Genomic DNA, 26,189 nt, shown 5'->3' with positions numbered 1-26,189 from the left:
GAATGCGTAATCCTAACCCTTAGGCTAAAGCTAACCATAACCTAATTGTAACCCTGAGAGGAAAAACAACACTTTGAGTCTCAAAACTGCCTTCAAACACATGGGGACAGGCATTTTTTCCCCATAAGTATAGTAGCATTCCAGTTTTTGGTCCTCACAAAGATGTATAAACATGAACACACACACACACACACACACCAACAGAGGCCATTTCATTAGGTACACCTCGCTAAAAAAAAAAGGCCTACCTTTTGTCTTTTGATCTACCTGGAAAATAATCCTCATATTGGATACTGGTCCATGTTGACATAGTCTGTCATGATGTGAGATCCATGATGTGAATCTCCTTCTGTTAGCCTGAGAGCTCATGACTGTGGAGGATGATTGAACTCATTGTCATGTTCAAGAAGAGTGAGATGACTAGAACTTTGGGACATGGTGCATTATCCTTTCCATAAAAAGACGGGTGCACTTAGTTCATAAAGCGATGGACATGATCAGCAGCAATAATCAGGTAGGCTGTGGTGTCTAAATGATGCTCAGTTGATACTAAGCTGTCCCCTACTCCATACAACCACCAGCAGTCTGAAGCATTGACACAAGGTATGATTGATCCATGTTTTCATGTTCCTCACACCAAATTCTGACGATACCATTTGGAAGTCTTTGTCTTTTGGGTTTTTTTGTTGTTCTTTTGGGTTTTTTGGCTCAGTGGGTTAATCCATACAAAGTTTTGAGAAGCACTGCGGGAACGGGAGCCCCTATGTAAGCCTGAAGAAAAGGCTATCAGAAATTTTGTCTGAATATGTCAATAGAAATGCTGTGGAGTTTGTGTTTCTTTTTAAATTCATTTAACCTTCTCTTAGTCACTAGATAATTTGTTTTAATTTCCCTATCTTCTGGACTCACATTTAATAATTTATCCATTTTCTATTTTTCCTCACCACATTTCAATTTTCTGGCAACCCTGCCTTCTGCCAGCTGCACTGACAACTGTTGTTAGCATACTTTATTCAAGCTGGCTAGATAGTTAGTTATGATTAGCTCCATCATCCACACACTGAAATGAAAATGAAAGAATAGAAAAAAAGAGGAGAGGTTTTATATATGCATTAGCTAATAATTTAGATTTACATAAGCTAATGGATTGGAAAATGTTTTGACTAGACAAAGTCTGGGGAACAAACAAAAAAAACTTCTGTCTCTTAAAAAAGGTGATTGGAGGGTTGTTTTTTTTTTCACTGATAACCTTTTACCATCTTTTTCAACTTTTGGGTTTCATAATCTTAGGATGAACTTTTTTTTTAACAGCCAGTCAATAAACTATGACATGATGCATTCAGCCTTAAGGCAGTGACCTTTTCAAGCTGCTGGAGTCACACCCACACCTGGTCGACGGGGAAACATCATTAAAGGAATGAGCTGATGGTGAAAAACTAAGGCAAAGACAGGCAGAGACAGACAATGTCAGGGCTCAGCACCCCACTTCAAATCAGACACCTGCTGCTCCTTGCCTTTAACAATGACCCCAGCAACCAGGAAGTTTGTTATCACATTGTCAAGGTCCCTTTGAGCTCTCCTAATAAGGTCTGACTTGTACTTCTGTACCAACTCTCATGCACCTCTGCCAGTCATCCTGCAACATTCAGCTCTTGAGACCATTTCATACTGTCACCTTTTCTTCACTCGATCCATCTATGTCCTCTGCCTTCCTGTATGCCAGTAACCAACAATCTTCCCATCTGCACATATTAAACCAATTGCTAGCATCCATCACCATTTAAAAGCCATTGTCTGGATTTCCACATCCTGCTGTTATTGAGGAGCCCGAGATACATCCTGCCAACATTTATCTATTAAAACTCCATTAGATCTGCACTCTCCAATGCCCTATCTGCTCACACCGGATCTTCTGTAATGCTGCCCCATATTAGGATCCATCTGTAGCAGATATTAATGTGACTATTAATGGTATCCTAGCTTTCATGAGCACTCATGTTATACTAGAAACGGCACCAAACTACTGTAACAGAGGACCTTACAGCAACAGAATGAAGTATGAGTTGGATTTATTTGTGTATAGTACGATTCTGTAATTGTTTTAAATTAAAGCAATAAATGAAAACCAATTACATTTTCTCCCTTTATTGAATATCATTGTTTAGTCAAATAAGATACAAATAAAACTATTCATATTGTTATGAGGTGATATTAACTTCTTTTTTTCACAGAATGTGACGTTGAAATGATCGTGCTTTTTGTAGAAGTGATGCTTGGGAATGTTCACCTGGTTTACTGAGCAGAAAAACTATGTTATGTTTAGAAGTAAGGCAGCGCGCACAGGCATACAGAATCTGGTCACATTTCAAAATAAGAGACCCAGTGCAGGCTAAATGTTACATCTTTGAAATGCTACCGCTGTGATTTGAAGGTCTGCAAAGGACAAGCCAACCCCTAGCTGGAAAATGAAATGTCACAGACATGCACTGGTGTACATCCATCCATCTCTAAAAGCTCATTTTTTCCAGATTTTTGGTGAATCTAGTGTATAATGTTTCCTCAGAGATAGATGCTGACCGATAGCCATGACGTATAGAGAGAGAGCCATTTAATCGAGATATCCTAGACTAAATTGAGACTAAATTGTAACTATGGAGTAATGAGGCTAATCCCTTTTGACTAGCACGAACTCAGTCTTCTGCATTAGTAGCAGTCAAGTTCAGATTTTTATTTGATTTTAAAGGGTTTTTTTTTATTATTATTTTGACAACCGGTGGTTTTTTATGTTATTTTGCTATGTTTTAAATGATGTCACTAAATGAGATCTCACCCAGTGACCCTGCACAGAACATGTTCATTATGTTTACAAATACACATCTATTTGGATTACCTCACCACTCTTGGAAGGCATACAGCAATGTTAACATAGCTATGAAATCAGAAGTGACAGTAATTAAGTGAATCCACCCAAAACTGACATGGCTAAACCTAAACACCAGTACCAACAAGATCTGCAGCAGCAATGTAAGACACTTGATGATGTCAATAGCAGTACACATTGATAGTAAGAGCGATGATACTGTGAAATTGATGCTCCGCTGTAAAGATGTACTGATATGTTGCTATAAAGGAAATATGAAATAAAAATGTGACAATCTGTGACAAAAACCTTACCCAGATCTCCGTGAATCCAATTTTACACTCATACAATTGTGCAAATAACCTGTATCCAGCCATTCATACATCACAAAAGCAACAACAAAACCTACTGCAATAATTCACTGCCAGTGAGCCCTGAAAACAAAAGCAAGTGTGCAGAGGATCCAATACTCAAATCCAAGCGCTGGAATTTGAGCACTATAAAAATTAACAGCATGAATTAAAGTGCAACAGCCAAACATCAACCATTAAAAAACACATACTGTCACAGTCAGCCTTCACTTCAAGAACTTGATTTACAATTAATATCATATGGTACCACAGATGGTGGAGCAGTAATAAAGAAAAAAAAACACAAAAAAGAGAAAGTCACTAGGCACCAAAAATACATCAAATAGATCTGACAGAAAAATAAAAAGTCTCCTAGTTTATTGATAATCCCAAGCACAGAAACTAAACAGTGCCAACACATAGTTTATCTACGCACACAAGTCACATTTTGCCTTTGTGAATAAAGCAACAAAAACAGCTATTTAAAAGAAATAACATAATAAAAAAGGACAATGACATTCGAAGGAATAAGTATTGGCGAGCAGCTTTGAGCACCTTTGAGGTTATTAACATAAATGTGTAATCAGCCAACTGCAGCTTTGAAACTCAGTGTAGCCATGGTGAACAGAATAGGGCAGAGAGGGGGTTTAATAGGTTATTGTTGTTGGTGATAAATGAGATGGTCTGGGCATTTAGAAAATGCTGATCTGCTGAGGAGAATGGTCAGGAAATGTAAATTATCTAATGAGGGGCAGTACCACGGACAAAAATACCTTGCCGATGCCGGAGTTCAGAGGAGAATGTCCAGACTGCTTTGAGATAACAGGGAAAAATCAGTACCACAGTAACAAAAATAACTACTCAAAACAATGCAAAGTATGCAGAAGTGCTCGGAAAACACAGCGTCTCAAACCTTGAAGCAGATGGGCTACAGCAGAAGAAGACCGTGCCGAGTCCACTCCCATCAGACAAGAACAGGAAATGGGTTGCAGTTTGCACAGGCTCACCAGAATTGGAAAAATGGTGTCTTGTCTGATGCGTCCCGATTTGTCCTGTGACATTTGAAGTCGGTATGGACAGCATAAAATCATGTTTCCATTGTTTCTTTGTGTCAGGAGTTCAGGCTGGTGATGGTCTAATGGTGTGGGGATATTTTCTTGGCACACATTTTCTTCTTATTACCAACTGACCATCATTTAAACACCATAATGTACCCAGGTTTTGTTGCTGACCATGTCCATCCCTTTATGACCAGAGTGTACCCAGCTTTAAAAGTCACAAAGGTGATGATCTCAAACTGCTTTCTTGAGCATGACAGTGATTTCACTGTAAATGGCCTCCACAGTCACAATATCTCAACCTAACAGAGGACACTTAACAGGAGTTTCATTTTAGTCAGTTGTGAAGTCAGATGGCAGCGGCCCAATCTGGTACCCACTAAGTGAATGGATTTGCAGGGAATTTTATTTGATTAACTCTAAGCTATATCATGAATACCTAAACATTAATTTCCAATGCATTTTGGATTTTCTAAACATCTAGAAATCTTTCCACCTCACAATAGTCTGTTCTTTTTTGGTCGTCCTTTCTAGATGACACTAAAAGAGTTGTGTAAAAAAAAAAAAACAGAACATGAAATAAATAACACTAAACGAAGGCTCTAAGAGGTAGTTTTGTATGGCTCTCTGCACCAAAACAGCCAATTATAACACAATAGAATGAAAACTGCAGGAAAGACATAATGTGACAGATACCTGGAGGAAAAGAAAAAATCCATAATAATGGATTTGAAATATAGTGGAGTGCCTCATTGTGTTGAGGTTATTTCACATATCTTTTTAAAATAATTAATTTGAACGTTTATTTGATAATAAATGCTGATTTTCATTATTAAGTGTCTGTAGGAAGTAAAATTGTCTTCAGAAACAACTTAAACTGTGACTTATACTTCTAAAAAATATCACGGCAGATGATACTGCAGCAGCTTGCGTGTTGCATCAGTACATTGTGCGGATCGATGACTGTTTCCAGTACAGCTCTCCTACTATTGAGTTGCAACAGATGCTCGATACTCTTGCTTGAAGGTAGCTGAGTCTTAATCTCACCCAGACTTCTGCACTATAGCATACAGAGCCTGCTGACTAGCGACTGATGGTTGAGATGAGGACAAACCTGTAAAGAAGTCACATTTTATCTTACAGGTTCAAAATAAGCATACTTGCTATATAGTCTAGAAATTCTGCATTACTCTTGGTAAAGTTTGCTTTAATTATGCAAATTATTTGATATGAAAAAAGAAGAAATGAAAAGTTGTGGGGATTTGATTTTCAGTACTAGTTCTTTTCCCTGTAGATTTTCTGTGATGTCTTGCGTGTCTCTCTGTCCCTCAGTGACCTCCCACTTGAAAAGATATCCGTGTTTGGTATTAGCTGCTAAAGCCCCGGCTCACTATAAATAATGAGGACAGGTCAGATTCAGAGGACAAGTTTACCCCCAAGAGAATCAGTGGTTTTGGAGCATAAAAAATGAGGGTAAACAAAACTTTATTTAAATCAGTTTTCATTATACAGTCACAGGCACCAAATAGGAAGTGTAGATATTCAGTCCAATTTACTTTCAGCAAAACAAGAAGATCACTCTTGGGAGAAAATAATGTGATCTGCTTTTTTGGGGGGAAATTCAAGTTGCCACCGATTTTAATAGAGCAGCCCGCTGTGAGGATCGTGTATGAAATGACCTGAATTTTATGAAATATTTGAAGATGAGAAACAGGGACAACACTTTGCTTTTGCAATAACTTTTAAAAAACATGTTATAAAATGCATAAAACCTGATCATAAACTAACACCTTTTTTTTTTAGTAAGTGGATGATTGCATTACTCATTTTAAAAAGACATGCACTTAGAAAACCACAGGGGATCTTGTTTTTATTGAAACTACCGAACAGTAATTTCCTCCTGTAATTTTCACGCACACCTCTTCAGCTGCCTCCAGCTCTACAATGATTGTTTTTAAAATGTATTCCTCCTTAAAAGATTCTTGACTGTAGTGGCACACATGTAGTGCTTGTTATCTTATAACAGCGTTGAAGACTGTGTATGTGTGGAGAAACTGAAATCGCGGGACGTAGAAGACGTTTTAACTGGCACTCAGAAGAGTCCTGTGACTTAGTGTGAAGTTGGGCTCTCAGCAGTTCAACCAAAACAACATAAGAGCTGGCCTTAGACCTCTCTCCAATTTAAGCTGCTCCAGCTCTACATCACTTGAAATTACTCTGGAAACAAAGGCTGACAGCTAAAGGGTCCTTTTGTTCCTCTGCTCGCCTCTCGCTGACACTCAACCTTGATTCACGTCGGACAGTTTGGCTGCTTGAGTTCAGTTGTAAAGTAGATCTTTGATAACAGTCTTGCTATCATCTTTCAGTTTAACAAAACCTTTAAATGCGACCTGGCTTTTATTTCTGACAGTCGTCTGCCACAAATGAAAAGCCTGTTTTTGTCTAACCTGCTGCGAGAAATAGGACAACAGATTTTTTTATTATAACTATTATTGCATTGACTACCCTGCCTGGGTGAAAGTTTGTTTGTACTGTAAAATATCAGTATTAAATTAAATATTTTCAGCACTATAAAGAGGTTAAATTAACATAAAAAAAGGTATCTTTCTCTCTTTGTTAAGATTGATGCTCTTAGCACACAGGTGTCAGTAGCCAACAATGCTATTTATGCCCTGGTGGGGACACATTTCTAAAAAGCCTTTTTGGCCAACATTATGAAAAGGTCTCTTTTAACCCATTGTCATAATTTGAGGCCTAAAGGCATGCAGGGTAATCTGTGATTATAAATGGTCCATACGTGTGCATGTGAGTGTGTTTTTCTCTCTATGTGTGTTAGCGCTGTGGGACCTGTTCATGGTGTACAGGCCTCTAACCCATCGGTGGGATGGGCTCCAGCCACTGAAATAGGAAAAGGATGGAGGGATGGATGGATGAGCAGAGGTTTATCTTGTACTTTTCCCTTTATTATTATATAATTGATATCACAGTGATGGCCTGCCCTAAAGTTTAGTTGTTCTTTACACCCCCTTGTGTATTCACTCCGTGTTTCTTTGCTTGTATCTCTGCATTTTTTGGGGGGGGGTTTTGGTGTTCTGAGTTTGCTAGTTTATTTTTGTCACCTTTGTTGTACTTTTGTATACATACACAAAGATATATAAATACTGTATATGCATACACACTCTACTCTAAACAGTATTAAAATATGCGATGCTGACATACCTTTTTTCTTATTGTCAGCTCTGACAAGTTGTCTCCTTTCCTTTTATATAACATATGACACTCTGACTCTCAGAATATCAGAATATATATTTTGAGTTCATAACAAACTCCTTGTGTTAAGAAGAAAATGCTCAGGCATTGTTTGACTGTTTATGTCTATCATCATGTGTTTTAGCCTATTAAAGAAATACCATATGGCCACATTAACAAGGTTGCAAGCTTGGGAGTGTCAAATGTCTTTATTTTTGAGCCATACACACCTCTCCAGAAAGCTGTCGCCTCTTCCTTAGCCAACATAAACATACATAAATATATGTAACAACAGGACAATAACAACCGTCATATTTTTTTTTCTGAAAAAACTGATTCTGCTTTGTTGGCTCTGTTCCCCTATTCATGCAGGGAGAGATGCATCTGTTCAATGTGACAAGGGAGGCAGATATTACTCATGTTTCCTGTCAACATTTTGGATGGACCGCGACAACTATTCGTCTCCAGGGTTTCTAGGCATGGAGATGGCATTTGTTTTCTTCACGATCAGTTTATTAGAAATCTTCCGCTGTGGTGACTCCAGGCAGTAATATGTCTCAGCAGTTTAAAAAACAGCATTAAATGATTTCTACAATATTCTTACCCCTTACCTAACTCAGGGGGTATAAATTACGTATTTCTATTTCCCAGAACCTTTCTTTTTATGGAGGCAATGCCATTGATGCGCTGTCCTAATGGAAGAAAAAGGCCCTGTGGTTGGATCAGAACAGGTTTAATCCCCTTGACGTTTATCCTAGAATTTATCCTTGTTTGTTCGGATGGATTAGAAACTGGTGTCAGACTAAGCTGTGGCCTTTCGCCAATATGCATACAGTGGCTAAAACATATTAATCCTCTCCGACTTTCACTCAGGTTGTTTGTGTCACAACAATCATCACAATAGCCTGGTAAAGAAACCAAAAAGGGCAAACAAGCTCAAAAAGGGACTTTTTAAAACAGACCTAGTATTTCCAAATCCATACTTGTATTCTCGGACTCTACATGAGTATTTTTGCATGATTCAAACTTTAAAATAATCTTATACTTTTGTTCGGCTGTTCAGTTTAGCCTCTGTCTGAAGCAAGCCCTCTCTCTTCAAGCTGATTGGGTGTTCTTTGTAAAAGAACTGCTGTATTAATTAGTTACTTACATGCATGCAAATCTCATTAGATGGCAATGTTTCTTCTAAAAGCATCTGCCACTGTGGACTGAAAGGTAATGCAATGCACTGCAGACCTGTTTAATATGCAGCTGTTGTATGACTCATGTAAGAATTAAAGGCTCGCCAGTTCCTACGGGTAAAAAAAGAATGGGGAACAAGAAAAGTTAGAACCGTTTAGAGTAAAAGAGAACTGAGTAGTTTTGTAATAACTACTCTACTTACTCTACTACTTACCGTGTCAGTACCTGGAAACAATACTATAGTTCAGACAAAACTTATTTTCACTATTTTCGTGTTCTGTTCACAACCAAGAAAAACAAAAGATCCACTTGAATCGGTGACGGCATCGCAGAAAGAGGACACAGCATCACAGTTTCAGTTTACCAGCAAGAGTTGTTTCATTGACACAGAAAATTAAATAAATATAAAAAGCTGGAAATCTGACAAAAAAGAAACAAAAAGAAAGAAAGAAAGAAAGAAAGTCTGGGCCAGTCAGGCAATATCCCGTAGGAATCAGAACTTCCCTGAACTAATGAGGCAAGAAAATTAAACCAACAAACAAAGGAGTGAAAAAAACAGACCAAAAAGGAAAATAAATAAATAAATCCTCACAAAGAAGCCGGGGACTGGAAAACTACTCAGTCCATGAGAAAGAGAGTGTCTCATGATATATATTATAACATAATATATATTATGTCACGCTGCTTATCTAAGAAAGAGAGAAGAAATGATTCAGGGAGGAGGAAAATGCTAAAGTAAATACTGTATGTAACACTATGATTCACAGTTAGAAAATGCTAACTACTCTGAAGCAGTACATGAATGTAACAAACATTTTTGGGGGAGAGGGGTTACTGAAAACTAAAAATAAAATGATACTCATCAATACCAGGATGCATCTATTTAATTTGTGCTACTCAGAATGGGTACGCACCTTCAAATAATGAGAAACTTGTCAATCATTTATGCAGTGCAGCAATGTACTGAAATAACAATGTTATGCCAGTGGGCGCTGTTCTTTATAGTGCAATACAATGAAATCAAATGATTAATCCCCCCACCCACCACCGCCACCCCATTTGCAGCCATGAGAGCTGTAAGGTTTTAAGCTTGACACAGCAGGAAACTGCCACAGTTTAGGACAGCATCCTAATTGTGATGTTAATGTTCTTCCCCATATATCCAGGAGCTGATTCGTTATTTTGCTAACAGGGGAAGCCCACCAACCCCAATCCTATCAGCAAGCCAACATATGTGGATGGCAGGATGACAAGTTGGATGCATCCAACTAAAATTCCTACTGATAATAGTACAGTGCATGTAATATTCTAGGAACTGTAAGTACTTTATTGTTACCTTCTTACCTAATACTGTGTTGCATTTATGCAACTAAAACCTCATATAAGACACTAAATGGAATACTTAAAAATAGTGTTTATAGTTCATATTATATATACTTATAATATCAGAATAAACCAGGGGGTCTATCTTCACATAAGGAGAGCATGCTGACAATGATATCTGAGCCATATCTGTTATATTGCTACTTAGGATACACTCTATACTTTATACTGATTAAATCACTAAGCAATAAGCTCTTAGTTTGTGTATATTTCCATGGTTCATTGTACATCATTTAAAGCCTCATATTGGGAACATTTACATAAGCAAAAACAGTCCATTCACCACCTTTCAGTCAGGAAATTCGATTCAAGGTTGGAGCCATTTATCAAAACAATAACAGACGTGTTGGTTTTGTAGTTTTTACTGATGCAATGCTCCAACTTACTATAACTACGCTTGATTAAAAAATCCCTGAGCTTCAGATTCCTCCATTTATTTAGATTCCAACATTTAGTGAACTTGAACATATATTTTAATAAAAGTCCAGATACTAATTTGTTACAAATTACACCCAGAGGATGATGTGAAAGTGTTGCAGGTTAAAATTGCCAAGCAGACAGTAATGAAGCATCAAGGACGAAGAGTTTCTTTTATCTTTGCTGTAAGTCATATTGAATGCCACTTCACAGCAGGATGCAGATATCTACGATATGTGAGTCGACAATAGTGGACAAGTCAGGACTTAGATATTTGCAAAGCTTTCCCAGTTTGTATAAATTTGCCTTGGGAATCATTAAAATGAACAAACTTAGAAAAAACAATACAAATTGAATGAACCCTAAGTTTATTCCTCTCGTAAATGAATACGCAGTCTGTTTTTTAACAAACAAATTCAATTTACAGTGACTCAGAATTAGGAGGCTGTTTGTACTGATTTATAAAAGATAAGCAATTTGGATTCATAGATATACAATACATAAACTGTCCACTATAAATGATGAACAACACCGACTCACTCCTCAGTGTCTCTTTCTATCACTGCCTCCGGTGCCTGTAGCTATACAGCAGCTCGTATATTTGCGTGTGACTGCCAAGCAAATTTTATGCGAGCTTTTCGAAATGTCAGTGGAAATAAAACGTGAATTAGGAGTATTTTCCATCACTATGTTGAAAACAAACTGGCATCCCAAATGTCAACAACGAGATCTGCAAGTACATCAGAGAGAATGAGCTGTGTGAACGTGATTGTTGTTACTGCTCAGTGTCACAGCTATTTCATACTTTAACCTCAAAACACAAACAAAGACACGTATACTACTATGTATACTACAGACACGTTAGACAAACTAAAACCACAACTCGTAACGAAACGGCAGGTGTTATTTAAACATAGAACCAGTTAGATACAAACTTCTCTATGAGAAAAACACCAATGGTTTGAATATATTTGATTTAACTGAAATTAAAAATGATACTTCTTTGTAAATAGGAGATCATTGAGTGCATTTTCGCAGTTCCAGCTCGCTCTAATTCGACGCATAATTTACAAAAATGCGTTTTTGTAATAACCACGTCTTTTATCTGTCACTGCATGCTGCACCCTCTTCACATTTGCACGACATTGAATTGTGAACAATTCAGTGGATAAAAGGATGGGGGGGGGGGGAAAGAGGTCACAGACTGTCAGGAGCAGCACATAAAGAAGCAGAGAGAAATCCACATTGTTTATTGAGAAATGACAGCCAAAGCCAGGGGTGTGGTGTACAAAGAATGAAAAGTCTCATTTTCCAACACTGTTAGTCTGAAGCGGAAATGTACTGAAAAAAGAAGAGAAGAGGTAAACAAGGGCTAGGCAAGAGTACACCAAATGTGACCAGTGAGCCAAAACAAAACTTCTATGCAGTAGATTTATGCTGTCAATGAATATTTATTGATCCTTGTACTGTCAGTATGATGTAAATAGGTGACAGATTTAACGGTGCTATATTTAAATGTGCTGTGCTCATACGCAATCACAGAAGTGTGAGGTTTAGCTTCCTTTGTTGAAATGGTAATTATTATACATTATCATAAACTGGGTCTTACAGCTTCAGCTACAGCACGCAATATATAACAGTGAAGGCTATAAATACATTGTAACCAACAATATGTTTATAGCTTATATTTTCTAAAACATGAGAGTTAAAAACAACCAAAAAACACACACAGATGATGAAACAAGTTGTAAAGAAATCAATAGTGCAGTCAAGACATATTGAGTTGGCACACTTTTATACGTATTTTTTACACGTTGGCACAGGAAAAGAGAACCTGAGGTTTATTAAAAGCCTGTTTGACTGCCGATGGCTTGTTTGACTTTTATTGGTACCGTTACAATTTTGGATCTTATTTTAAAAAGACAGTCACTGACATTTTGTTTGCATCAAATGACTTGCATCAGCTTAGGCATAAACATCAACATCGTAATATTTCTCATTTTCATTTGCTTAAGCAATTTGCTGTATTAGTACTCGCATCTGAAGCTCTAATCCTCCAGTTTTTGGTAGCGCTCTTTAAGCTTTATGGAGATAAAAATGTTCACATACATATTTTTCTTAAAGACACAGTGACATTAAAAATACATTTGTAAGGCTGTAATCCTGCTTCAACAAGTTATTTAACTTGCAACAAGTAAAATTATAATGATTGTGGAGCTTTCGACTTTGAGTCATTCAAGCATAATTCTGAATGATTTTTATTCAAACCCTCTTTCGGCTGTCGCGATCCACATATTTAAGCCACATAGTCTACATCATAATACACAAACTAAAGATCCTCCAACCATCATTTCACTTCACTTTACAGAACATAACTTTAATCCTTTAATTCAGCCTGGAAACAGCGTCGGCCAAACTTCTCAAAACTGCAGAATCACCTTTTAGTAATTGGCTAAACGCACTACTTGGTCGTTTCTGTATTTCCCGCTGCGCCGCTCCTCTTCACACGATGTCCTCTCTCATTTCCCTTTGTGCTTGTTGAAAAGAGCGTAGAGGACTTTCAAGGTTGCAGTGGTGTCCAGAGAGACAATATCTGTCACAATATTCAGAGGAGACATAATCCACATGCAGCATCCTTAAGCCACTGAGGCGGTAAGAATATGCGGACACTTTTTACCAGCATTAGCTAATAGCTACTCTCACAATCCATCCTAAGAGGTCATAGATCAGGAGGACAAAAAAAACATTAGATGGAAACTTAATCAATATGTCCTTGGTGAGATAAGATCCCTACAAAATTGCTCTCTGTTGTGAGATGCTCTGACTGAATGAATGTGACAGAAAGATCGACTTCACCATTGGCTAACCTAATTAATTCACGCAGCATGCTCTCATTTTAGGCCCTGAGAGCTGGGATTCCTCATTCAGTGGCTGCAATTATGCCGTTAATTAAAAAGACACTAAAAATGAATTAAATTACCCACTCGCTCCTGGCACAGATTAATTGTGCTAGTCCTTACATTAACAGTTATCGTGTCGAGGATTTATTTTACAATTACAGGCTCTGTGGCTGGGAGGCAATATGGTGGGACAGCTTTAGCGATCTAAAGAGAGGAAGATTCAAGTTTAGAGGGAAGTTCCTCCTGTCAATAGCGCATCTGCAGGGAAGTGGAGTGAATCTGCTTGCCACTGATTGATTCCCACACTTAGAGGAGTCAGTAACTCACCCGGTCACCTGCTTGATTTCACTCTCCGCCTTATGGAATGATGTAGTCTATGTGACCGAAGGAAATTACCCAAACACACACATGAGCGTTGCTGGTGGCATACGATGTAGTCATACCGCATGAACCCACCACAGATGTATGCTTTAAACTTGAAAATAAACAAAAACGAATGCTGTAGCTTTATGACTTCCTAGAATTTGAACCTTTTCATGTGTACATGTGGCCATTAGAGATCATGAGTATATGTCAAAGAAAGTCGGCATCTTGCATGCTAAATAACATAACATCCATGAGGGCTGCCTACAACAACGTCACAAGCAAAAAGTGATTGGCTGTAAGTGCAATTGGCGTTTGGCAAATTCTTTTTATGTGGATGGGGCTTACAACAGCAAGCCTACACCATTAAAAACAGCCCCCAAACACACAAACATGATATTTTGTTATAATAAAAAACTAACCTAAACATACAAAACCTTGATCTGGTTCTTCATCTAATATTGACAAAAATTATGTTTGTAAATATTGAATACAGTTGATTACACACTGTAAAATTCACTAAAGCTGCCATTAATCCATCCATTTTCTGCTGCTTATCTGGGTCTGGGTTGCAGTTTAAGCAGAGAAGCCCAGAGCTCCCGTCTCCCCCAACCTTCTCCTCCAACTCATCCAGATGGGGGGACACCAAGGTGTTCCCATGCTACCTAAGAGATGTAATGTCTTCGGTTTGCCCTAGCTTCGCTCTGAGGCCTTCTCCTGATAGGATATGCCTGAACCACCTTGATTAGTTGGCCCTTCGGATACCCAAACCACTTCAACTGTCTCTTTTCCATGTGAAATATTAGCAGCAGTCTTCAGTAAGACAGATAACACAAATTCATTCAGATAAACACCCACACATTGATATAGCCTAGTAACAGTAAGGATCAATCTCTGTGTCTAATCATCTATAGTGATACTCATCATGGCACGAGCGGCGCTCATTCATATTCAGCACGCTATTCCATCTCCCTCTCCAAAACACTCTCAAACTCTCACTCCACGGTGTAGAGCACATTAATTCAGCAATCCCCTTCCTTGCATGACATACAAACACATTTTAGCATTTTTTCCGTCATCCAGATAAATTCTCCTGATAAAGGGCATCATCACTGAATTAGTTTGACATTGGTGTCTTGGAGCGCTGTAGGATTTCATTTTTTCATGGTAACGATCATTTTATCTGCAGGCCTTTTTTCTTCTTCATCATCTGTGCCTGGCATTTCAATCTCAGTAAAACAGTCATGAACAAGTTCTGAGTGTGTTATGTGTGAACAAAGTGGATTTGTCTCACCTTGTGGGTCAACATTGGAGAGCTGAAAGCCTGTATCCTTCAAGAGGTCCAAGGCCAAGGTGACATTATGAAGCTAGAATTTTTTGAAAAAACAACAAAAAAATTTCAAATGAGATAATTCTGCAATGAACCACACTTATTGTAAGACTATATCACATACAACAAAAGCTATATTCTACCCCACTTTTGGTAAAAAAGTTGACTCTGTAACAACAGTAGAGATATTTATTGAATAAACTGTACTTTAGTGCTGAACTTACAATTATGAAGTGCTTTAACTTTAAATTTGAAGATTTCCATTTTATAATACTTGTATATTTTATTCCACTATGATAATATACTACAAGCCTTTTGTACTCTGGTGCTTTTATCGCATAGTAATAGCTATAGGTACTAATTACTTTTAAAATCATACATCTATTTTCTTAAATGCTTTCCCAACTAGGGGCATGGGAGGGCTGGAGCCTGTCCCAGCTAACATCTGGCAAACACACAGTATGCCCTGGAGTATTATACAACCCTGGAAATGTTAGTGGTCCATCACAGGACCAGCACAGAGAAACAGACAATCATTCACACCAACTACAGCTAATTCAGAATCACCAAATAACCTGACATTTATGTTTTTAACAACAACAACAACTTTTATTATGGGGACCGTATAATATTCATTTGATCATATCATATCTTTTAATGGGCACTGCTCTGGGTCATGTTTTAGTACTGTATTCAAGTGATCGGCCGGGAATTAGATTGATAGATGATCAGATGAAAAAGTGTACTTCATTCCTAACACTTGTGAACTGAATAAAGGAATTTGTGTGAATGCGTACACTGCACCAAAAATAAAATACGTTTGAACAAAATTTTGAGTTATATTTTGAGAAAATAAAGCTTTGAATGTGGCATGAATCCATATATGTGAATCTATACTTTACCATCTCAGAGTCACTGACAGGGGTCAGGTTGAAGTCAAAGAGCGGGATGAAAAAACCCTCCAACTGTCCGATCAGCAGCAGCAGAATCACACCATCAGCAAACTGGACAGCAAACCCACAGAGCATTGGAACATTGAAAGTGATAAGGGAAGTAATCACTGAGTCTATTTTTATCAAAAGAAAGCCTGTAAGCAGTAGAAGGTTTCCAGCTGTTGGTGTATACCTGTTTGTCCATATCTATCACCTGCAGACCCAGAGATGATATATGCTGGTTGACAAAGTGTACCAGGGCCTACAACAGAGAAATTATAAAACTGTGCAGTTTGAAATGCAACTTGACAATTTAGGGTATCTTCATCAAAACCCAAAGCATTAGTTGGAATGGTTAATATATCAGACTCTTAAAGTAGGACATCTAAACTTGTTCATTCTGCACCTCGTGTAGCTCACTCGAAATCAAGGAAAGTATTAGTCAGCCAGCAAAAAACGACTGCCCTTTTAAAATATGAGATTTTTTTGTCTCTTTCTCTCTGTGAGCTGCTTTGTGTCAGCCTATAGCTCATTTCAGACTTTGTTGTCCTGTATTTCAAGTGTTCTCACAACTCTTGTGTTCAGGCATTTAGTTATCTTAGTCAAATATTGGAACTTCTGGCTCCAAAATCCTAAAATTGAGTCTTCAAAACAGGATTTCACTAACCCATGAGTGTTGTCATGGTGGCTACTTCCATTTTTTTACATGCAGTCTGTGAAAATTATTTGATTTTTTTTTTTTTAAAGAAAGAAAGAAAGAAAAAGATCATGCTCAACAGTATTTGAAAATCATCTTTTGCAAAAAGGCCAAAAAGCCTTACAAGCACATTGGATTAAGAGTCCCGTCCTTCACCAGCCAGCTCTGTTCATCTGCCATGTATTGAAGGTTCAGATCAGGCAACAAACACACAGCGTGACATTTATCATTTGTGTTAACACCACTGGAGTTCCTCTCTCTCTAGAGATGAGAAAGTCAACACCTTTAAAAAATCTCGGCACTTCTTTACTTTTTCTGGTGTCCTTGTTATACCTTTTTCACTGTGTTGACCTTGTGAGCCTCAAGCTTCAGCAGTTGCTCGATGGGATCTTCCCCTGGGTGACCAGACAGCCAAAAAAATGTGTTAGTAGGCTGTAATGCTTTTTGGATGACATTCAAGATGTCACATCAGCTCAACCTCTGACCACTCTCACTCACTTTCCGTATTGCTGAGGGAGTCTGTGTCGCTGCTGAAAAGGCAAAAAGGATTTATATATATATATATATGAGGTGAGTTTTTCTTCACATTTACAGGATCACACGAGGCAGTAAGCACCTCACCTTCCCTCTGTTAAGATTTCCACTTGCACATCTGATTTGATTCCACTTTTGCTGACCTGGGTGTACAGCACACCACAATGAGCAACAATTACACAAAGTGTGTCTGAAACCATCCTGGAGCAAAAGAAAAAGTGCCAAAGTTTGACAAGAACAACTTACTTCTACGACTACAACTTCAATCTTCACATCAGAGGGCAAATCCAATTCAGGCTGGAAACATCTCACCATGGCAACAAGCAGATGAAGGGTGGCCAGAAGGTCCTTGTTGTGGATGACTGACAGGTAAACAGCAGAGGACCAGACACACACAAAAGAAAAATCGGCCGATGTGATCAAACTCTCAAGCAGGGCACGAGTGTCTTTGATAAATAAGAAACTGACACTTGGCCCCATAACCTACTTACCATTAGTACTCACCAGCAGCTATTTTCAATATCAATCCAGTTTTCAGCAAATCTAAACAATAGCATTTATTTTTATCTATTTATGTCTTCACTCTGTAAGTAAAACTTTCTCCACAGCTAATGATCGGAGCACTCCCATTAAGAACAACTCCATGATGACCCTGTTAGACAATATTACCATATTATATTGACCTTCTTGGTAATATATTATCCTTATTATTACTCCTGTTGCCTAACATTAAAAGAATTTAAATGGTGATGCATGTACAGCCCTATTTTTAGGTTTTTGTTTTTTTAATAAAAGCAACAAGCAAATCCCATAAACTGAGATTTTATTCAGACTAAATCAATTCAATCAATCAAAATTCAGAATGTTTAACATGAGACAATTTACTCTTTTATGAAAACTGTTAGCTCAGCTGCTGCCATCAAAGTCAAAATGACCTTATTTTTTCTTAACATTTTCTCAGTTCATCAAATCATTGGATTTGATTTTTATTTACATTTTACACTGTACACTAACTTTGTTTGAATTGGGGTTGTACTACAGAACAGCAGCAAACATGATTATCACCAAATCATGTTAACTTTTAATTAGCATTCGCACAGATTAGTCTTTTTTGATACGTTTCCCTGTCTTCTATTTGGATTCACCCTGAACAAAACGCAAAGGAAGGCAATGAAAGAAAGTGAAATAATTGTAGTCAAGAATCTGACAGCTGCCCTGCCAGGTTATGTTGTGTCAGCCCAAGAAAGAACATTTTAGGTAAAGTGTTCAGCAGTCTATAAGTTATTTCTCTGCATAACCAAGCAACCAGCACTGACGTGTGATTAAAATGAAACCCTATAATGTCAGGAAATTTTATCTCCACCAAAATCCTGCGCAGTTGGTGTAAGCTTACATGGTACCCTTGTGATAGCACCAAATCCTGTTGAAATGAGAGGGTTGCCAGAAGAGAACATTTGTTGACTTGTTTGTTTGCGAAGCCCAGTCGGCAGCATGACTCACGTTTGACGTTCCATTTGATCTGACTGCTGTCCTGCGTGCCCAGTCTCTTGCCCAGCTCCTCCATGATTATTTCCAGCTTGCGGATCTGAGCTGTGCTGGTCAGCGCTATCTCTTCCACATTCAAATGCACGTCGGCCAACCTGGCTGAAGAAATCAAGAAACAACCGAGTATCATTATAGGGTCTGACTGACAACAACCTCCAGCTTTTTAACATAATATCTGTTTGTTTTTCATCCTCTCAGTCAAATCACTATCAAACGCAAGTAAGTATGATAAATGAAATATCAAATATTCATTATCTCACACAGCAGGTGATGAAGTACCAGTCCATCATACACATCCTCCTCCAGACTCTGAACAACGATGTGCTCGGGTTTCAAAGTCTTATTGATCCAATCAACCAGTGCCTACCGAGATATAATTCATCACACGGTCAGAGAAATTATCCGCTTTCATCTTCTTGCATACATTTTTCCTTTATCAGTGTTGCAGATGAAGAAAAAAAACAGCAAGAGACCCTGTTTTTAAAGATTGTGCTTTTGGATCCCGAAACAGATAATAATAATAATAATGCAAGATACAAGTGCTCATCTAAAAGAAAGCTTATATTTCACTTGTTTTCCTCTCAAGTTTACATATAAGACGTCAGAATTATTTCAATTTTTCCATTTGTGTGAAACATTAGCGCTGCCCTCTTTACAACAATATGTTTAAAATTCTGATCCAGCAGAGTCTGCTGGCTCCTCGCCGTGACATCTGTCTCCCATCTTCTCTTATAATTATGCTCATTAAAATTTCACCCATCCTCACACCTTATTCCTGTATGCAGCCCACTAAAGACACAAAGGTAATCTCAGATCTGCGGCTGTCCAGGACGGGCGTTTGATGTTACAGTAAATGTGAAATAGAAGAAAGCGAATCAGACATGTGCAAGGCAGGGATTCATTTCTTACCTCCTTCAGCTTTTCAAGTTTGGGGTCTTTTAAAGATGTTGGTTGTATGAGTTTCCTCTTCTCCCCTGTAATGGACATGAAAACAAAACTGCGCTAGTCTCTTACGTCACCCAAAGTGCATCTGATAGCTCTCTTTAGAATTTCTGCTTTGAATATTTCAGTGATAGGTTTTACATGTTTTGGCAGTACCACTATGTTTGCTGCTTATTCACATATACTTTGAGGTTGGCCATTTTCAAATGCATTCCCTTCATACATCCAGCCCTCCCGAGCAACATAGAAATCAGCAGAGCCCGCAAAGCTGTTTCGGTTAGTCTAATCTATCTCGGCAGAACTTCTAACTTGGCAATATAATTAAGCTGCGAGAATCATAATTTTATGTGGAGTATGGATCAAAGAATTATTCGAAATCTATTGCTTTACTTAGAAAGACAAGCCCACTCCAACTCTGCTGTATGGAGCGTCTTGCATCTTTATGCAATGCTTTTGAATTGTGGCCAATTTCAGCTCCCAACAGAACTGCTTTCTCGATGAAGTCGGTGTTTTATAAACCCATCATTCGGTACACAAAAACTTTGATACTAGCCGGGGAACATAGTGGAGGATTCAGCAAATTAAAAACCAGATATTCACCCCAGGAGGTGGCAGAGACCAGAGCACACCAGATTTCACATGAAAGAGAATACAGGACCTAAACTCATTTCCTCCATGTCTGCTAAATGTGTAAATGAGCAACTGTCACCTTTCAAGTTCACAACATCAGTGCCCCCAAATGATCTGAAGGTCATGTCCTGCAGGTTTAAATGATTACAGATAGACTGGACACGTCTATATTCATTATCCTCATTATATAATATTGGCGAAAGTCTAATAGAAATGCACGAGGCAGACACGATTTTCAATATGAGGTCACTGGGATGATCTTTTACATGTGCCACATGAATCACTGATGACTAAGATTGACCTTTTGAGTAAATGCAAACATACCCTGAAAAGACTCAAGTTCCACAGGCTCTTCTTCTTTCTGATAATTAAAGATGTTCTCCTCCATCATTCCTCTGCAAAGTGATATCTTCACCTCTGCTGACCTGTCAACACATTTACATAAAATTACAACAAACTACAGGAATTTCTAATACACAGTGTATGATATCAATACAAGATCAAGCAGGGTTCTCAAAGTTTTAAAGATCGAATAGCGGTGTACCCCTCTTCTCTTCTTCCAGCTCAGAGGATGATTTACATTAGAAACTATTGTTTTTAGATATTTGTTAAGTATTGGTGAGGTAGAACTTCTTGACACCAGCTGATTTTGTTGGGGGGGGGGGGGGGGACGCAAACAAGAGGCAAACCAGACATTTTTCTGCATGGGCCCAGAAGAACATCTACAAAAACAGTGTAAGCTCCATTGTTCCATCTACAAACCAAATTTTGAAAAGATTTCCATGCAAAATAAATGAGTTTGGACTCATTTGAACAGAGGTGATGTCTTGTGGTCTACTAATTAAAACTGTACATTTTTTTAGACATGAATACAACATCTGGATTAAAGGGAACATGAACCGTTCATATAAACAGCAAACAGCAAACTTGCAAACTTTGAGAAGGGTTTATTAATGCTAAAAGGTACAGAGTTTCATTGTTTGCATTGTTGTCCAGATGTCCTTTTCAAGAAGACCCTGCTTATTTTGGCTAAACAAAGTCAAACCACACTCTGCACAACAGCATGACTCCTTATTAAAATAGTCCAGATGGTAAAATCACCTTCCTCTAGTCAGAATAGTCAACTATTGAAAATATTGGGACCGTTCAATTTCCTACTTTGATGTAAAATACAAAGAGGAAGATAATAATTCTATTTCAAGCAAGAACAGAAAAACATTTTACTTTCAATCAGTTGGTCTTAAGACTTACCACATGCTTGGACTGTTATTAAAAGACACCCAGCAGGAAACATAGCCCTAATATAACCTCTTCCAAAGCATGTTGCTGGCTTCAAATTCAAAATGTGCATCTCTTTTTTTAAACACTTCGCAGTTTTACTATTTGTCTTTGCACCCCAAAGGCAAGGTTTAAAGGATGTGCAAATCACTGAATTCTGCTTTCATCACAATACACAATTTGTACACAATTTGTTCCAACTTTCTCAGGGGGGAAAGTGGGTTGTAAAGCACAGAAGAATGAAGAAACACTTTCTCTATGAATATGTTTGGCAGAAAATACTCTCAGTGGTGCCTCAGTAAGTCCGGAGCCATACTGCTCAGTTTTCAGCTGGTTTTGAGGACTGACCAGCAGTGAAAAATGCCGGCTGTGATGGCAGACAGCTTACCTTTGAGAGGAAATCTTGTATCTCAGAATTGTTGCTTTTAAAGTACAAAGACAAAAACAGCCTTGTGCTCAGCTCAGCCACACAGAACTTCTAATGCAGGTATATTACTCTGACTGAAGGTGTTACACGTTTCTAAAAACACAGAGAAACGGAAACTGATTGGGTTTGGAATCGATCTGTTCCAAAAACACGTTATACCAAAACAGGAAGCCACTTAACTTCCTCACTTCTTTTTTTCCCTTTTCTTTGTTTTTCTCAACGGCAAACTCATTAGATCAAGAACTTCAGGTCCCTGCAGAGTTACAGGGGCTGGTCTTGTTTCTGTGAACATTTTGAATCATATGGCCTGAGACAAAGCACAGCAAACACATAAAGCAACACACTCTGACAAAACAGACGTGACCTGGAGCTTGTCAAACGGTTGTTTCCTGGATCTGTGGAACAGAAACGCCTCGGTGAGCAACTTCTCTTTCTCTGGGTGTTTAGATTGTGTGTGGCTTCCTTTTCCTGAGGTTGACAGTAACTTTCAAACAAGGTCATAAACAAAAAGTCTTTTTGAATAAGCTTACCTTCAGCACTCTGGGAGCGACTCGGCAGAATTGAGTTCCTTAGCTGATGTCAACTCCACAAAGTGTCAAAACAGCGATATATCAGAAGTGGAGGGCTGTACTCAATCTGAATAGACTCTTGTTATTTCTATCAATGCAAAGGTCTGGCTGTACTCAATTTGAAAACTGTTGGCTTGAAAGAAAATAACATGTCACAGGGTTGAAAAGGAAGATAAGCGCATGAGAGGATGTGGCAGAGAAGAAGATAGCACTTCCTCTTTTTGATATTGGCTTCGACGCCGAGCGTTTTCTGATAGGAGCGTTTATGCTCTGTGACACGAACCCTGGATAAGACTTTAATAATAAGTAGTCATTGAGCGAACAAGAACAGGGAAGACTCTTGGGTATAAGTGTATTGTTTTGAAAACTACACTTCAGGAGGGCCGTGAGAAGCGTGACACTCAGAGGCCTGAACCACTCAGGCTCGACTCACACATCTCCATCTGTGACCACCCGGATCAATTTGCCGTCATCTGGCCTTCTCGGTTACACAAACACATTAAAAGGAAAAGAAAAAGAAAAGCAAAGATAGACAACAAAACAACGACCTCTGTCTGTGCACTGGCCTTGTTGAAGAAAAGAAAAAGGACCACCCATCAGTCAGACGAGGGGCAATTTAGGGGATGTGGAAGGTTACCATAGCAACAAAGGAAAGAGACAAGAAAATAAAGGCCTAAAATAAACCTATAATTCCTTTAGCTAAACCCAAATTGAAGGAACTGTCTGTTCAAAAGCCAATCTCGCTCAGAAAGCCAAAGCAAATTTAACCAATCTCACAAGCAAGAGATAAAATAAAATTCCCATTCTGCTTGATTCCACACATTTATTTTTCTGATAGCCTAGATTAAACAGAAAAAGAAAAAAAATTCAGACACACACTGGTGAACCAGCCAGTGTTAACTCTGTCTGAATTGACTCATCCATTCTCTCAATAATTCAGACCGGCTCGAAAATGCATGAGCAGTCGTGCACTGTACATCTTAGCAGGTCTTGAGGTGGCACCACAGGGCCAGCTCTGCTTCAGGAGAGTAGTAATAGGTCCGGGTCTCCTTGGAGAGCTGTCTGAAAGGCTGGTCAATATAAAGATACTCTGACTCTGACTCTCCTGGGACGGCAAGAACACACTGCAGTCAAGGCAGGAAGCAACAGCATGAACTTTTAAATATGATTTAAAATATGCGTACTATGCATAGTTCAGAGAAAACATGCTATTAAAGAGTATAGTATAGGAATAACATGGAACATATTAATAATGTACAGTAAAAAGAGGTAAAAAGAAAGTAAACCATTCTTCAACTTTAAGATTTTATGTATCAGGACTTTTTGTTAATAATTTGTTCTAAATCAGGTCTTAAAATTGTTTAATTACAGCCTTGGATTAACAGCAACATGACACACCTTACCTTATCGTTATTTATGTAGCAAAAAAACAAGCCAAAACACAAAAGCAGTGTGTGAAAAAGTACACCCTTACTGTTTCAAAAGCAATTAAGAAGGTAGGTAGGCAGCCAGGTGCTGCCGATCAATGCACAAGAAAAACTGTGAGCACAAAAGAAGAGGTTTTGGCAGTTTGTAGATTTGGAGTATTCAGGTATGTGTTATTACAATGCCACAGGGGGAAAGACATCAGCAGTGATCGTAAAGAAGCAACTCTTGCCAATTTCCAAACAATTTGTAGTCAATCATTGTATAATAAGAAAAAATCTTCACAAGTAGAAAACATTCACAGCACTTACCAATCTACAGGGCTCGGGGAAATTGCAAAAGAGAAATAAAATGCTAGAGCTTTGCAAAGTTGCATTCAAACAAACCACAAGCCATCTGGTACAATGTCTTTTGGACAGATAAGACCAAAGTGGAGATGAAATAAAAGCATATCAGTATAAAGACTTCATACCAACTATTAAGCACAGTGGTAGAGGGTAGTATTCTAGAGTCAAATGGTAAGGCCATCTGTCTGATAGTCAAAGCTTGACCTAAAGTGGTTGATGCAACAGGACAATGATACCAAAAAGAGCAGCAAATCTACAACAGAATGGCTGAAAAAAGAAAAAAAAATCAAACCTTAAAAGAACTGCAATGCCTGCAAACCTCAATGAACTGAAGCAGCATTTTAGAGTTTGCAGAAGTAGAAGAGTGGGATAAAATTCCTCCAAAATGACATAAGATTAGTTCTTACTTTTTCACACACTGTTTCTGGATTTAGGCCTAGCTTTGTTAAACAAATACTAGTAAATGGACTTATACTTATATGGTGCTTTTCTATTCTATTTGAGCACTCGAAGCAGTCTCTTACTAAGAGGCTCATTGACAGACAGACAGACAGACACACACACACACATTAAGACAAGGTTTTTTCTATGTGAAGCAAAGAACCTTTAACTTAACACTCTCTCATTCCAGTGAATTGGTTGGGGGCAACTTGGGATTCAGCATCTTGCCTCAGGATATTCTACATGCTTCTCTCAACTGTTTCCTTGTTTCAGTCTGAGTGAAGCTAAGCTAATTGACTGCATGCATAAAGAAGAGTTGCAAAGATCTTCTTACTGAATTCTTAGAATTTTAAAAGGTTTAATAGGTTTTCAAATTACTTAAACACTGGAAGCAGCATAACACAGTACACACATCATCCAAAAGCAAAGGCAAAATTATTCAGTACTTAGTTAAAACTTTGTTAGGGTCTCACTTACTTGTAACTGATAAGGTTTCAGTGTCTCCTGGCTCTCAGGCACATCCATGGCTCCCTCATCACATCTGGTGCCAAGATGGCAACAGCTGGAACACCAAACTCAAGGCTTTAAAACGACAGGCCACAAACCAGCTGCTGACACCAAGATAGCTGCTTTCACCTCCTGCCATCCTTTTGTGGCTTTTAAATGTATTTGTTCATTAATCCATTTTCTTAATTCCATATTCAATTCAGAGTTGCAAGGGGCAGGAGCCTCTCCAACAACCCTGGATGGGTTGCCAATCTGTTCCAGGGCTAACACATAAAGACAGACAACTGTTCACACTCACATTCACACCTATGCCCAATTTAGAATCACCAATTAAGATAACCCCATGCATGTCTTTGGAGTGTGGGAGGAAGCTGGAGTACCAGGCGGACACACAAAGAAAGGTCCAGTTGGATTCTAACAATTTGAGCTATTTAATTGTAAAGTTTTATCATCTACAGACTGCAAATATTCAAAACAAAATATAATTTATATATAATTACAGTATGCTGTATTGTTTAATGACAAATTTTTATTTGTATTTTATACAAGAACAAATAATGGATTAAATAAAGGTTATTCAAAGGCACCATGGATGTATTTTCTTCATTTTTAGGTAATTTTCTCAGTTTCTGTGTATTTTATTATAGGGTGTTCTATATTTAGCCTTAAATGACAATATGTTGTCAACTTGAAACCTTTCTCCTAAACCTCACAGACCAAACTTTCTACATAAAACTTTTTTTGTGAAGGTTAAACAGAAAATGTGTAATTTTTCTGGATTTTATGGACACGAAAATTTCCGATATACTCATCAAATTCTTTT

General features: G+C 38.2%; 1 protein-coding gene across 8 annotated transcripts; it reads right to left on the bottom strand.

Moving 5' to 3' along the window:
* Positions 1-11,930: 11,930 nt before the first annotated feature.
* parvg (parvin, gamma) lies at positions 11,931-25,665 on the bottom strand. Of its 8 annotated transcripts, XM_026175350.1 has the most exons (14): positions 22,608-23,480; positions 22,039-22,359; positions 20,697-20,797; positions 19,710-19,774; positions 19,061-19,163; positions 18,756-18,899; positions 17,502-17,617; positions 17,343-17,398; positions 17,220-17,251; positions 17,055-17,116; positions 16,218-16,286; positions 15,995-16,096; positions 15,057-15,129; positions 11,931-13,092 (listed from the first exon to the last, which is right to left on the bottom strand). In XM_026175350.1, exons 3-14 carry the CDS (start codon positions 20,761-20,763, stop codon positions 13,019-13,021), a joined length of 963 nt encoding a protein of 320 aa, XP_026031135.1. In that variant the 5' UTR covers positions 20,764-20,797; positions 22,039-22,359; positions 22,608-23,480; the 3' UTR covers positions 11,931-13,018. The 8 variants fall into 8 exon arrangements, with proteins under 8 accessions (XP_026031135.1, XP_026031131.1, XP_026031129.1 ...); XM_026175346.1 differs by lacking the exon at positions 22,608-23,480 and adding an exon at positions 25,337-25,665 and having other exon boundaries at positions 13,025-15,129; positions 22,039-22,170; XM_026175344.1 differs by having other exon boundaries at positions 13,025-15,129.
* Between the last annotated feature and the right edge of the window lie 524 nt (positions 25,666-26,189).

This window comes from Astatotilapia calliptera, chromosome 7 (genome assembly GCF_900246225.1).
Source record: "Astatotilapia calliptera chromosome 7, fAstCal1.2, whole genome shotgun sequence".
Classification (NCBI taxonomy): Eukaryota; Metazoa; Chordata; class Actinopteri; order Cichliformes; family Cichlidae; genus Astatotilapia; species Astatotilapia calliptera.
This window is presented reverse-complemented; position numbering and strand designations above follow the sequence as displayed.